The 15,232-nt window shown below is 34.9% G+C and overlaps 2 protein-coding genes across 4 annotated transcripts in view; both read right to left on the reverse strand.

Moving 5' to 3' along the window:
- Window positions 1-4,745: 4,745 nt before the first annotated feature.
- On the reverse strand, window positions 4,746-5,464 carry LOC150104189 (zinc finger BED domain-containing protein 5-like). The gene is made up of 2 exons (XM_090396423.1): window positions 5,269-5,464; window positions 4,746-5,077 (listed from the first exon to the last, which is right to left on the reverse strand). The coding sequence occupies exons 1-2, from the start codon at window positions 5,462-5,464 to the stop codon at window positions 4,746-4,748; spliced, it is 528 nt and encodes a 175-aa protein (XP_090252549.1).
- A 5,819-nt stretch (window positions 5,465-11,283) lies between these two features.
- The window catches only part of Tim9b (Translocase of inner membrane 9b), a 43,881-nt gene continuing 39,932 nt past the window's right edge, over window positions 11,284-15,232 (reverse strand). For all 3 annotated transcript variants that reach the window (XM_090396821.1, XM_090396820.1, XM_090396819.1), the window contains exon 4: window positions 11,284-11,835. In XM_090396821.1, the coding sequence (XP_090252947.1) occupies window positions 11,695-11,835 (141 nt within the window). In that variant the 3' untranslated portion in view covers window positions 11,284-11,694. The remainder of the gene's footprint in view (window positions 11,836-15,232) is intronic.

Raw genomic sequence — 15,232 nt, forward strand, 5'->3', positions numbered from 1 at the left:
GATAAGGAGGAAGAGTGATGGATAAGGTACGACTGGGCCACAGCTCATTATTTATACAGACCTAGTCTTCTGGATGGTGAGGAAACAGAGTATAGAGACAAGTAACTAAGGCCTCTGGACCTTGAAATGTTGAGCAGGAAGTGTGGTCAAGTGAATGTTGTTCTATAAAGCTTAGAAAATGAGATGATTGAGATTTATTTAATGTTAGAAGGCTATCAGAAATATTGCATAGCATAATACATGGCAGAACTGTGTAAATATGATTGTGAGCAAATAAGGAAGTGAAGGCATGTTTGCATGGAGAGTGGAACGCATTGCTGGAAGAGTTAGTGGAGAAAGCCCCAACACTGAATGCTATCCAGGTGAGACATGATATATATTGTAGTTTGTGAAGTTTGGACTCTAGCAACGAGTCCTCTGACTATAGCCTTAAAATAATATTATTTCATCTCTTTCATTCAGATGCTCAGTTTCTACTGCTTGTTCTATCTATGAGTGTTGCCATGCTCACTCTCCTCCAAAACTATCATGACGTACAGTAGCTAATCAAGAGTCCTTCACTAGTCAACTTCAAATTTGAGGAACAAATTTTTCATCCTCGATTCATTCCTTTTGCATCATATAGTAATGTATAGGATGAAAAAAATCTCATACATGGGATTACATAAAACAAAGAAATAAAAATCCTGAATGTCTGATTACAGGTCAAATCATGCATGACTGGAGTAGATCAAGATCTAATCATGTCAATTAGAAAACAGAATTATAGAGGAATTTTTCAGTGGTCTAGCAAAGATTTACGTAAGTACACTTCAACTACAAATTAGGTATAAAAATCAGCAACAAAGACTATAACTGCAAAAACAGGAAAAAAAGCAGAAAACAAGGACTCCATTCCTAGCAATTAACCTATAGAACATGTTATGAATTTCAGTTATTTAGGCACAATTTTTATCAAATTGAACACAAAATAAGGCATATTAATCAGCGTATTGGCATGGACATGTATATGTCCATAATTACATGGATGTGAAGTGTCCATTGAAGTCAATATGACCATTGAAAATTATTAAAAAAAAAAAATTTTGTATCTATATAGATACAAAGCATACATAAATGTCTTCAAACCACATTCTCCTGGGTCTACCTCTCCCTCTTTTTTCCGTTCAGTTTCTCTTCTAATATTAATTTCTGAATGCCTTCTTGTCCAGTTAGATGTCCAAAATATTTAAGTTTTTGTTCTTTAATGATTTTCATTGTTATTTTCATTTTTGCTTTCTTTAAAACATCTCAGTTTTTCATTTTCTCTGTCCATGATATTCTCAACATTCTTCTGATGGTCTACATTTCGAAAGCTTCTAATTTTTTATCTGCTTTTTTATTTAGAGTGCAAGTTTCACTGTTGTAGTTAATCTTTTTCTTGTGTATATGTTAATGTTATTCATTTATATGGAATAAGACAGAGAAATAAGATAAAGTTAACAGAATAGAAGATAGTGGCCAAACCAGTTTTAACTTATGGATCCAAATGTTGATCAAACACTGGAGATCATAGATTATGACAGCTGGAGGGTAAATAATGGTATTAATGATAGAACTATATTAAAAATGAACTTAACGCAGAATATTTGACATTGTGAATATTAAAAAACATATATGCAGTGCATGCTTTTTGTTTTTTTTTTTATTTTTTTTTTTATATGAAACATGACAGTATTCCTAAGATGCTATAAATGGTAAAATTCTGGGTAAAAGACCAAGGGGAAAACCAAGAACAAGATGGACAAATATCATTAGTCAAGATAGTAGCATCATACTATGTCAAAACCGGAGAAGCAAGATTCTAGCCAAACAAGGCTCGATTTGAGCTGTAGAGCCATAGGAAGAAGAAATTGCAGAACTAGTTAATCTAAGATTATGTAAAACCAAAACAGAAGATGAAAGAATTAACTAAAGAATTAATTAAAGAATTTAAAAGCAGGTTAAAGTAAAAATTACCGGGAAAAGAATCAGAGAAAACAAAGATATAAGTAGCAGGTTGATGAAATTTGAAGCACTCTAGAAAATCTAGATGTATGAATTGATCAAATCAGACACCTAGCGAATAACCCAATTTCTTCCAGTATGGAAGAAAGTTGTTTATAGGAAAGTAATCAAGAAATACTAATTATATAGGACTATCATAACATCTGGTGCAACCCTTGTTAGTGTATATCAGCAAATAAAAATCCAGATTGAGATGATAAGTGTGTGGAATGGGGAACTCTCCCATAATGAGCCATTGGAGGTATCACTTAAGAATGATCATCACGATAATCATCATCATACAGTCAAACTGGTCAGAGAACAAATTAAGAAACAAAAATACTATTAGCGGATGGTAGTAATGATAATGATAGAAACTCTAGGATTCTATGGATTTCGATCCGAGTTTCGTACCCGGCTGTACAATAATACGGGATTTACCATCTCCCTTAAACTTAACTTATGTCGCTGGTAAAATAGCCTTTTGGCTTGTTATAGTAGTAATAACAATATATAAGTACACCATTTTAGCAATTCGTTAGTAGAGGTATATGTAAGTTCGGTTCACTTAAAACCTTGATATTCCAGGTCTACCTACTCACTGATGAGACCTCAAAAAGCGTTGAAACCGGTCTGGGTAGTGACCTCTTCTCATAATGTAAAACAGTAATACATCTCCTAGGAGCTGCATTTTACATTATGAGAGAATATTAAGGACAGTGAAGGATCTTGCTCCACCTTTGCTTCGAGTTGCCCTGGTGTTGTACTTCCCAAGTGATTACTTACACTTGGGCTCGCCGATAGTTTATTTCGGCATGAAACTCTAGGATTCGATGGATTTCGATCCGAGTTTTGTACCCAGCTGTACAATAATACGGGATTTACCATCTCCCTTAAAATTAACTTATGTCGCCGGTAAAATATCCTTTTGGCTTGTTATGGATGGTAGTATGTTGACAGTGATTGTGTAGATGGAAGATTAAGAACTATAAACATTATATTGTGTAGGTGTAGAATGCTGATGCTCTTCCATGAGTAGTCCTTGGACTCCATGGTGATGGAGTCCAAGGACTAGTGATAATAATGATGATGATAGTGTAATTATACTTTTTTTTCCTTCAGAAGAAAGCAGTGTGTCCTCTATGCACATACCAGTTATTCCATACTGGTATGTGCATATTGTGAATACAGAATAGTCTATTAACACAAAAACAAGTATGCATGCAGTGTATTCTATGAATACAGAATAACTGATATATACATATAATATTCTTCTAAGGATTTGGGCTCTTTGATTTTTCTCTTTCATTTCATTAGCACATCATGATTTGGAAAAGTACTAAAATTCTTAGGTCTTTCTCTACATCTCATTAATGTGTGTGTGCATGCATATATTAAATTTGCAACCTGCACATCGAGCAATATGTGCCAACAAAATTGAGGAAATTCAGTACAAATCTTAAGACCAGTTGTATTTAGACTAAATATCCTATCATTGACATTTTTCAGTGGCTTTCCAGCATTTTAAAGAGGACCCCCCCCCCATTTTTTGTAAAAAAAAATTCTTTTATCTCCCCCTACACCAGGAGTTCTCAACCTTTTCCAGTGGCATACCAGTATATTTAATTCAGGATATTAGATGTACCAGTAAGCAAATTTATCCTGGAAAAGGTGATTTGTTGGTCCCATTTGCAAAATAAGCATTTCTCTACAATAGTAGTGATTTCTTTAGTTATTTATTATTTTATTCAGATATTTATTGGAGAAACAGATACTCTTTGAATCTATTCAATGGATTGTTCTGTAAAATGTGCAATTTTTAAAAATTAAAATAATGAGTGAATACATAAACAAATTTTGACAAACACATATTTCTGATAATGGTACTCCAGTTCTCAAATAAACTTACAATCAGTACAAGCTATAAATGTAACATATTTTTAATTACAGAACTCGCATTCTTGTTTCAGTGTGAAGGTTGTGCTTGTTTAGCTAAACACAGCTTCTTAATATCTGGTTTCAACTGACTTAATTTGAGTCTTAAATTGGGTTCAACATTCAACTTATTATTCCTATATTTGTTTTTGATATAAATGAGAGAAGAAAACCCACATTCACAAAGGTAAGTAGTTGCAAACACCAACAGAAATTTTATAGCTTTTTCTGAGATCACTGGATATTTATTTCTTCTTGCCAACCAGAAGTCTGTTAAATCCATCCTCTCGATCATTTGCTTGAGACTTCCGTCACAGGAGAGCTCAATCAGTTCAACTTTCTCGGAAGGAGTTAACATTTCTGGTAAGGTATTATCAATGGAAAATGGCTCTCTAATCTAAAATTCTGAAGCCAGGTTTTCAGGGAAATATTCCTTGAAATCTGTGATTAGACTCCCAAGATGCTTCTTTATATTCACTACCAGTTCACTATGAAGAAGAATTTCATTCTCAGTTAAGAAAGTATCCAACAATGGAAAGGAACAAGTGTTTCCAGTATCGATTTCTTTAATGATGAAGCCAAGTTTTTTCTTAAGAGCCACAGATTTATCCTACACCAAAAATAAGGAAGTATGCGCACCCTGCAAGCTCGTGTTCAGCTGGTTGATGTGGCAAAATAAATCTGCCAGATAAGCAAACTGGGCAAGCCACAGTTCATCAGTGAAATAATTCAAGTCTGAGTCTGAGGATTTGTCAGAGAGAAAAATTTGAACTTCTGAACGAAGTTCAAACAGCCAGCTCAATACATTTCCTCCTCAACAGCCACCTAACTTCGATGTGAAGTAAATGAGAATCATGTTCAGCATCCATTTCATTTCGCAAAATGGAAAATAGTCGTGAATTCATAGCTCTGGACTTAATGAAGTTAACAATTCTCACACTTTCATTTAAAACTGTCTTCAGAGCAACAGGCATATTTCTTGCAGCTAAAGCCTTGCGATGAATGCTACAATGCACAAATTTTGCTTGTGGAGCTACTTCTTCAATTTTTGCAACAACTCCACTGTGTTTCATTGCACGTGCTCCATCTGAACAAACACTAACACATTTATTCCATTCTATATCATTCATTTTCATAAATTGGTCTAATTTTGAAAATATTTCATTTGAGGTTATTCGAGCAGGCAGTAGTTCACAAATCAAGAACTCTTCCTTCACTGTTTTCCCATCTATAAATCTTATATACATAAGAAAATGGGCCATGCTGGTAAGTCAGTAGTTTCATCCAATTGTATGGAAAAATATTTACTAGTCTGAACTTTTTCTATTAACTGCTCCTTAACATTTGAAGACAAATCTGAAATTCTTTGTGATACGGTGTCATTGGAAATACAGTTTTCCAGAGAAAACTGTATTTCCAGTTTTCTCTGGAAATATTCCAAAGGTTTGTGTTTTAAATCGCCATGTTTGGTTTGAAAATAACATTTAAGAAGGGAAGGCTTCATCGCCTTCTGATAGCGTTTCATTTGTTATGAAACACTATCAAAATGCGTTTCATAACAAATCATACACTGGGGAACAGGTGCAGTTTCTACTGCAATATATGTGAAACCATATGATAAATCTAAGATAATATTTATGTTGTGCTGCATTCTTGTACAATGATGTCCTCCGTCAGATGGTTAGGATTCGAAGTAGTGGCTTCTGGCAGAGAAGAATTGTTTCCCCCACTTACACTAATTTCTCCCTTCGATCTTTTTGAGGATCCACTCGTTAACCACTTACTCATGTTCCGGTTTCTGTCCTCTGGCACAAACTACATATAAATATGACAATTTCACAAATAAAATCTCGCATTCAAAGACAAAAATCTAACACCACTACTTTCTTGACTGTAACTGCGGCTAAACAAACGATAACAGATAAACTGTTTCCCATTGTTGTCCGATCAAACATATTAGAGTTACTTTCTGTCATTGTCATTTGATTAATACTTATTAAATTCAAATTGAACTACCGTATTATTTTTGGATATTATTATACAAAAGTTTTTAATGATAATGTAAAATCTAATTGTTTTCACTTAGTTGCATGATATATTTTAAGTAGAACTGTTAAATATTTGTGCATACATTTTTAATTCTCAACTCATGTTACAAGTAAAAAAATATGTTAATTTATCCTTTTATTTTATACTCTGTTTTCGTACCACCCGGCAGTGGCTCGAGTACCATAGACTGATAATCCCTGCCCTACACTTTTCATAAAGTCCTCACCCCCAGGAGTGACAAAGTTTGAAAAAAATCTGCCTTGTGGCATTGCATTCATTCATCTTCGGACACACTATGTTAGACATATTACTTTGGTGCTATCTTCCTTATGTATTTGTTCATCAGTTTATAGAAATAGTGAAATTAATCAAATTATTTTAGCCTTATTTTACTCTGCTCTAAGCAAGTTATAAATTGATCCCATTAACTAGGTAGGGTATTTACAAAAGATTTTCACATCGGTCATCATCACTCAATGCCCACCCACAGTATGAATGTACTATAGATTTATAGAAAAATCTTACATGGGTAGGAGCTACATAAAAATGTTTATGTCAATCCTACCTATAATAAGATAGGATTAATACTGTGAAGGGGTGCTTAAGGGTCAAACCTGTATAACTGAGAGGAGACCTCCACATAGCCTTTAAAGGAATGTGGAGAACCGACCAGGGCTTCTGAACTAATGTCCAATCCTCACCTTCTCGTGGTGCACCCTGTTGGGTATCTACTTTGATACTGAACGAACGAGGATGGGCTGGCAATTTGGGATTTAGCCGACCAAATTGTATTCTTATTGGTTAAACCAAAATAAAAAATGATGGTACAACATGACAAAATTTCATGCCGGCTGGGGCGTCGCCTGGTTAAACAAGGCCCCCGTTGTTTTCGCCAGGGAACCAGGGCGAACAGCGAAAAGTCAGCTACTGGAACAAATCTGAAATCAAACCCCAACTCAACATCACCAGAGTTAAAGATCGGTACTATCAACGTAAGAAGCCTGAATGGCAAAGAAATGGAGCTAGCTGAGGAATTAGATAAGTACCAGATCGACATAATAGGGGTGACTGAAACAAAAAAGACCAAAACTGGTGAGATCTTTCTGAGCAATAAATACAAAATGTTATATTCAGGCAATGACAATCAAGGAAAAGAAGGAGTAGCCATAGTATTCAACACAAAATACGAGGCTAATCTTCTTGAATGGCAGTCAGTCTCAAGTAGAGTAATGTGGGCAAATATGAGAATGGGGAACTGGACAATGAGACTTATTTGTGCCTATGGTCCCACAGAAGGTTCTACTAAGGTAGAAGTGGAGTAATTTTTTGACGCTTTAGAAAAAGCAACTGACACAATGAAAAAGGAAAAGTTGGTCCTTGTTGGGGATCTAAATAGTAGAGTAGGAAATGATTGTGAGACATACAAAAATATTTTGGGAAAATTTGGAGAAAAGAGCAAAGCTAATAATAATGGCAAATATCTGTTGGATTTCTGCTCAGGACATGGACTGGTTATTACTAACACCATGTTCCAACATAAAAATGTGCACAAATTCACATGGAGAGAAGAGGCTAGGAATAAGAAAAGTCTCATTGACTATGTTATTGTTGATAGTGATGTTTTCTCCCTGGTGCAGGACACCAGAGTGTACAGAGGATTTGAAATTGGAAGTGATCAATATTTAGTCTTGAGCAGGATAAAATTGAATTTCATATTGAAAAGAATAACATGTAAGAAAGTTTTAAAGCGAATAAAAGTTGAGCAGCTCTCAGATGTGAACTGTAGACTAAAATACAGAAATATTATTGAAAAGAAAATGAAAGAGTTTGAGAACAGGAATCAAACCTTGGAGATTCAGTGGCAAACTCTGAAGCAAACATTGATTGATTCTGCCAGAGAGGCATGTGGTGAGGTTGTGTGCAAGGATAAAAAAATCAGAACTCCCTGGTGGACACGGGAAGTTAAAGAGGCAGTGAAGGAAAAGAAGAAAGCATATCAAAAGTTCCTTGCAAATAAGTCAGCTTTTACTCTTACAGAATACAGACACAAATGTAAGAAAGCTAAACAGTTTGTAAAACTAGCTAAACAAAAGTCATGGGAGGACTTTGGCAAGAATATAGAAAATAAATATCAAGAAGGTGGCAAAATATTCTGGAGGTTGTTGAAGAAGCTTAGGAATGGAGGAAAGAGTGCTGTAAAAGGAATTAGAGATGATAAAGGTGAAATGAAAAAAGGATAAAAAGATATCCTTGAAGTATGGAGTAATTACTTTGAAAAACTGCTAAATGAAACAAGCAGTGATGACAGCACAGTGATAAAAAACACTGACCAGGCATGCAGTCAGGAATACATATCCATACTTGAAGTAGAAAAAGCCATCAAAGGCTTGAAATGTGGAAAGGCAGCAGAAGTAGATGATATTCGACCAGAAATGCTGAAGTATGGTGGTATAAGAGTCTTACAGTGGCTGCACTGCATAGTTCAGAAAGCCTGGACAGAGGGACGAATTCCCGATGATTGGAGTAGAGCTCTCATAGTACCCATATATAAAAAGGGAAATAAAACTGAATGTGAGAATTACAGAGGTATTTCCCTACTGAGTGTTCCTGGCAAGATCTATGCAAGTATACTTGAGAAACAGTTGAGAAGAATTGTGGAAGAAAAGCTTGGTGAAGAACAAGCTGGATTCAGGCCAAATAGAGGCTGTCAGGATCAGATCTTCACTTTACGACAAATAGTCGAGAAAGCATGGGAATATAACAAAGATCTGTATTTAAGTTTTGTTGATTTGGAAAAGGCATATGACAAGGTGCCAAGAGAGAAGCTATTCAATACGCTTCAGTTATATGGTGTCAATGGGGCATTATATCAAGCAATACTTAGTCTTTATTTGAGTTGTGAGTCAGCAGTTAGAATTGAAGGAAGTACAGGAAGATGGTTTAATGTTAAATCTGGTGTGAGACAAGGATGCACATTATCCCCTCTGTTATTCATTATCTATATGGATCACATTATGAAGGAAAGTGGTATTAAACATGATATTAAAATTGGAGATGTTAATGTCAGCTCTTTGCTTTATGCGGATGATGTTATACTTGTAAATAAATCCGCTACAAGTCTGCAAGATTCTCTGACTAAATTGAATAGCTGTTGTAATAGATATGGTATGAAGGTCAGCAATAAAAAGACAAAGACAATGAAAATAGGCAGAACCATTGAAAATGTCAACTGTGTTGTGAATGGAGAACCTGTGGAACAAGTAAAACATTTCAGCTACTTAGGCATGATTTTTAGTGAAGATGGTAAATTAAATATAGAAATAGACAACAGAATCAGCAAAGTTTGTACTGGGAAGTCAATTGAATAAATTCATATGGAATAAGAGAGAAATTAGTCGGAACACTAAATTAGCTGTATACAAGACTGTGTTCAAACCAATTTTAACTTATGGATCTGAGAGCTGGGTCAGAAGTAAAACACTTGACCAAAGACTAGAGACCGCAGATATGAGAGTCCTGAGAAAGATCAGAGGTGTGAACAGATGGCATCAATGGCAATATCATATTAAAAATGAGGATATTAGGAAAGAACTTGACATTGTCAGCATCCAGGAATGCATTAGCAGAGCTAATCTTAGGTGGTATGGTCACTTAAATAGAATGGGAGAGGAAAGATTAGCAAAACAAGTGTTCTCTGCCAGGTTGGCAGGAAAACGACCCAGAGGAAGACCAAGATATAGGTGGATTGATACAGTACAAAGTGCCTTAGACGATAGAAATATAAGATCTGATAATGTTAGAGTCTTGACAAGTAACAGACTGATTTGGAGGAAAATTGTTGATAGGAAGTTAGTAATGATGTAATTTTTTTCATGTAGTACTGTCATATCCTGTACACCCCTTGAGGGTACATGGCAGGAATTTGATGATGATGATAATACTGTGAATAAAATAAGAGTTGGATAATCCAGAAACCCTGCTATGGACAACATTGGTACTTGTTTTCAAATCACTTCAGGCTTCCAATAATCAGGAGTGTGATGGTTTGATAATCAGGCAATGAAATTCATCAGTTATCCAAAGACATTCAAACAACCATCTAGGATTCAAACCTGATAGTGTTAGCTGGTCAAGTAGCCACTCATATTCATATGTATGGGAAACTTCTCAAATCAACAAATGTATATTCTCCAGCGACTTCACAGTTTCAAAGTGAAGGTTATGAGACATTTATGGGTTGTTAAATCGATTTATTGGTCACAACCAGCTTTTTTTGTGAAATGAAAAGAATAGAAAATATCAAAAGCAGTTTTGCAGATTTTATAGATTTAAACAGTTATATGAAATCAAATCAAACCATAAAACACAAATTGATGCCATGCTTATGAAATTGTTAAACATTCGCTAACCAGCCGAATAAGTGACGAGAACTTTGTGATGTTTGCCTAAACTAGAGACTTCTCACAGCATCGGTCTTCATAAGTATTAAAAAAAAAAAATTCCAACTGGATCTCAGACTGATGTCAGTTATGAATTATCAGTGGATTTTCCTGAAAGGACATTATCGAATGCAACAAGTTTGCAGCAATCTCTTCTTGTGTTTTACTTTTGTGTTTTTTTATGTTGTATTTAAATGCTATTAAAATCATATCTGATACTGACTATGTTTTTGTTCTTACTTTATATGTATATTATATGTACCAAGTGCAAGTACTGTTTCGTGAAACTTTTGTTTCAGTTTGGCATGCCTGCGTGTGTGTAATAGGTCTCAATATAAAAAGCATGTCTCATTGCAGGTCATGGCTAAAAAAAAGTTTGAAAAACACCACAATACATTGTCCATTTTTAGAATTTTCACCTTTTTCTTAAACTAATCTTATGGAATATGTTTCAAGATCTGTGTTTCACCTCCTAAACTCTATAAAAAAAAAAAAACTTTTATCTCTCTCTCTCTCCTTCAGTGCATTTTCTAGCAACCACTAACAATGATGTCAGCATGCTGTTTTTGTTAAATGCCAAAACTGTAATAATTATTTTGGCAAATCATTAAAAAAAAGTTTTTGGCTTATATACCACATAGATAGTCCATGCTAAAGTGGAAACATCTTAATCCATTCATTTCTATTCAAAACTGAATAACAGAATGTACATTTCTGAATTTATAAGCACAGCACACCAAGTAAATGCACAGATAAGGCAATTAAATCTGAATGGAATTAGCAAACTTCTCTTCTTGAAATAATATGATGCAAAATCAAAACCAAAAATAACTGCTTTGCATAGAATTTTTTTTTTTAATTTTCATGATTTTTTTAGATACAGAATAAAATGAACTAAAAATCTCCTACGAACATGATAGCTTTTAACTTTATACAAGAAATAATCACAATATAAGTTAATTTTTGTTTCATATAAGAATTATTATTTTTCTACTTTTGTATAAGAATTGTTTCCCCCTGTTTAAACCAATCTGATTTCCAATTAAAGATATTTTTTAAAGGCATGTTAAGAGAATTTTTAGAAAAAGATGGGTAATGAAGGGTATATAATTATTCATTCTGAGCACTTTGCATAAGAAGTTATTATATTTTCAATGTATTAATATACAAAAAATTGAAAACGATCAATTTAATCTAGATGAAAACAAGCTTTTGTTGCATAATATATAGCTTGTCATGCACTAATCTATTGTTCATGCTGATGTGTTCCTTTATTAGATTCTTCAATTCTTCGATTAATCATTTCAGGTTGTACTTCCATATAAACTGCCATTAGCCTATGATTAATACTTATGTTCTTACCAGCACATCTGTCTATGCATGATGTCTAAAATGTGAGGGAGGGATAAAGAAAAATATATTTCAAAAAAAAAAAAAAAAAGTCTAAAATGTTTGTTTAGAAGTATATAAAATTTATATATAACAGAAACAACTTTATAGCATATAAAATGTTTAAAGGTAAGGATCAAATACTGATATAAGTACTTCATTTCCACAGAACAGTGCACAAACTATAGGAAGAAATATTATTACATGACACCTCCAAGGAGTACAAAGACTCATTGAGGGAAGGCAACTACTCTACAACTCCAGTATCCACCACTCAATCCACCAATGCCATCTATTGTCCACCACCACCACTATTTTCATAGAGGAGAAGGGCATGCTGCTAATGATATCAGATGACTTGAATCCAATTAGAGTTGAGACCTATGATCGTACTACTACTACTAACAGTATTTCATGTGGCAGTGAGTTTGAAGCCATCTGGTGTGAGGTCATATCTAACGAGATCAATTACATAGTGGGGTGTTGTTACAGACCTGGTCGATCGGTTGCTAGTGATGATGAAATGCATCACCAAATAGAAAAAAGATGAGCAATAAAAGAGTAATCATAATGGGAGACCTTATCCAAATATTGATTGGGTAGCAGTAGAATCTCATGAGAAGAATGAAAATGCATTTTTCTTAATTATGACCATCAGAAATGCAAACACGCATGCTGAAAGATTATAGGATGACATGTAATTTGTTCAGCCTCAGAGTATCTTACCACACACAAACAATATACAATATAAATAATTAGTAATTCATTTGCTTTTAATGAATCTTTCATACCTATCTTTTCCCTCTCTATGTGCCAATCATTCTCACATTGTTCATGTCTTAGTCACATATTTATAACTTTCAGAAATTTAAATATACCAACCAAATACAAGACTTCCCCTAATTATTACTTTTTTGATATATCCTAAAATAATTGCAGGGTGTAAGGTATGAGTAGTAGGGGTAGCACTACTGCCTGCTCAGCAGTCGCATCAAAATATTTGGTGGCTGGGTGGAATTGGTCCCCACTGCTCATACAACTCTTACTTATGGCTCCAAGTAGCTGGTAGAGTGCACCAGCGGCCACACCCTGGGACTGTGCCTCAACTGGCATACAAAACTAAGTGAAGGTATCAGCATTTTATGCTGTAGTGAAGGAGAGTGTCTACTCCTTGTTGCACTTGAAGACTGGAATGGCTGAGTTAGCAGATGACCAAAATTTAATTTGACAATGGTAATGAAGGCATGACAACAAACTATGTGATGTAGTCTGGGCACACTTCGAGACAAAACAGAGATGTGGCCAGTCACTGTGGAAGAGACAAGAACCTCACCACGTAACCATCCGTAGTCAATCATGAAACAGAGAACCATGTCGGATTTAAGCAATACAAGGTTGGACCCTCTGCAACTTTTGTCTGTTGGAAACATTACATGGAAGAAGAGAAAAAAATTCGGGAACGTAAGATGGATACTATGAAAATAGCATATGACGAAGATACCTTAAACCCTCCAGGGAGGGTATCTCCTGATTCTTCACATCTGAAAACCAAGAATCTTCTCTTAAGGCTTGCAACTTGGAATGTAAGGACCATATAGGAAGCTGGGAATTTAGATAACCTTATACAAGAACTTGAAGCAATGAAAATTGACATTGCTGGTATCAGTGAAGTCAAATGGACATAGTGGAAAAATAAACAGAAAGAGTCATTCAATTACATACTCATGTGGAGACAATCATAGGAACGGAGTAGCATTTGTACTAAAAAATAAGATTGTGCAATCCTCACTTGGATTTTGGCCCATAAGTGACTGGATAATTGCATTAAAAATTGCAGCTCAACCTTTTAATATTTTTATTGTCCAAATATATATGCACCTACATCTGATTACCCAGATGAAGATGTAGAATGTTTCTATGAAGACATTCAAAATGCACTAAACAATGCTAAATCAGATGACATAACTATCATTATGGGAGATCTAAATGCTAAAGTAGGCTCAGAAAAGATCTCTTCCTGCATGGGAAACCAGCACCTGGGACATAGAAATCCAAGAGGAGAAAGATTAATACAATTCTGTGAAGAAAACAATCTGGTAATAGCAAATACTTTATTTAGCCACCCTCCTAGAAAACTTTACACATGAAAAAGTCCCATAGGAACCAGACTGACTACATAATGATCAGATTATTTTCATCACAGAATTGTATTAATCTTTCTCCTCTTGGATTTCTATGTCCCAGGCCGTGGTTTTCCATGCAGGAAGAGATCTTTTATGAGCCTTCTTTAGCATTTAGATCTCCCATAACGATAGTTATGTCATCTGATTTAGCTTTGTTTAGTGCATTTTGAATGTCTTCATAGAAACATTCTACGTCTTCATCTGGGTAATCAGAAGTAGGTGCATATAATTGGACAATAAAAATATTAAAAGGTTGAGCTGCAATAAAAGAACGAATAACGGATGCATGCAGCATTTCCGTGTCCTGATGGCTGTGAAAAGTTCACGTCACATTCAGATAGGAATAAAGGAACAAATAATGGATGCATGCAACATTTCCATGTCCTGATGTCTGTGGATAGTTCATGTCGCATTCGGATAGGATTAAAGGAACTACTGGAACGAATAACGGATGCATGCAGCATTTCCGTGTCCTGATGTCTGTGGAAAGTTTATGTCACATTTGGATAGGAATAAAGGAACAAATAACGAATGCATGCAGCATTTTCGTGTCTTGATGTCTGTGGATAGTTCATGTCGCATTCTGATAGGATTAAAGGAACAACTGGAACGAATAACGTATGCATGCAGCATTTCTGTGTCCTGATGTCTGTGGAAAGTTCATGTTCCATTTGAATAGGAATAAAGGAAGGACTGGAACGAATAACAGATGCATGCAGCATTTCCATGTCCTGATGTCTGTGGAAAGTTCATGTTCCATTTGAATAGGAATAAAGGAAGGACTGGAACGAATAACAGATGCATGCAGCATTTCTGTTTCCTGATGTCTGTCTTATAGCCTTATCATATAAAGCCTTTAGATATTCTACCATAATTCCATCCATTCCTAGAGCTTTTTCTGATTTCAATTTCCTAATGGCATTTGTTACTTCCCAGGTAAGAAAAGTAGGCCCCTCCAAATCTTCTTGCATTGGCTTATCTATTCTATCATGATTGTAAAGTTCCATTGAATACTCTACCCATCTAATCCCTTATTTTGTCTTTCTCCATTAGGATGTTTCCATTGGTATCTTCAATGCAATGAGAGCCTACCCTTTTGCAAGATTTCTTAGTTAGCTCTCTAACTTTTTTATGAAGTTCTCTGGTTTTGTGCTTTTTGTCCAGAAGTTAAATTTCCTTGCATTTGTTGTTGAGCCATAGTTCTCTTGCAAT

This window comes from Typopeltis vanoorti, chromosome 8, assembly GCF_054136105.1.
Source record: "Typopeltis vanoorti isolate ZY-2024b chromosome 8, IOZ_Tvanoo_1.0, whole genome shotgun sequence".
Classification (NCBI taxonomy): Eukaryota; Metazoa; Arthropoda; class Arachnida; order Uropygi; family Thelyphonidae; genus Typopeltis; species Typopeltis vanoorti.

Coding starts and splice junctions, on each gene's coding strand:
- LOC150104189 (XM_090396423.1), bottom strand. CDS start 5,464: ATGAAGCCTTCCCTTCTTAAATGTTATTTTCAAACCAAACATGGCGAT. Junction 5,078..5,268: donor AATAGAAAAAGTTCAGACTA/GTAAATATTTTT, acceptor TGAATGATATAG/AATGGAATAAATGTGTTAGT.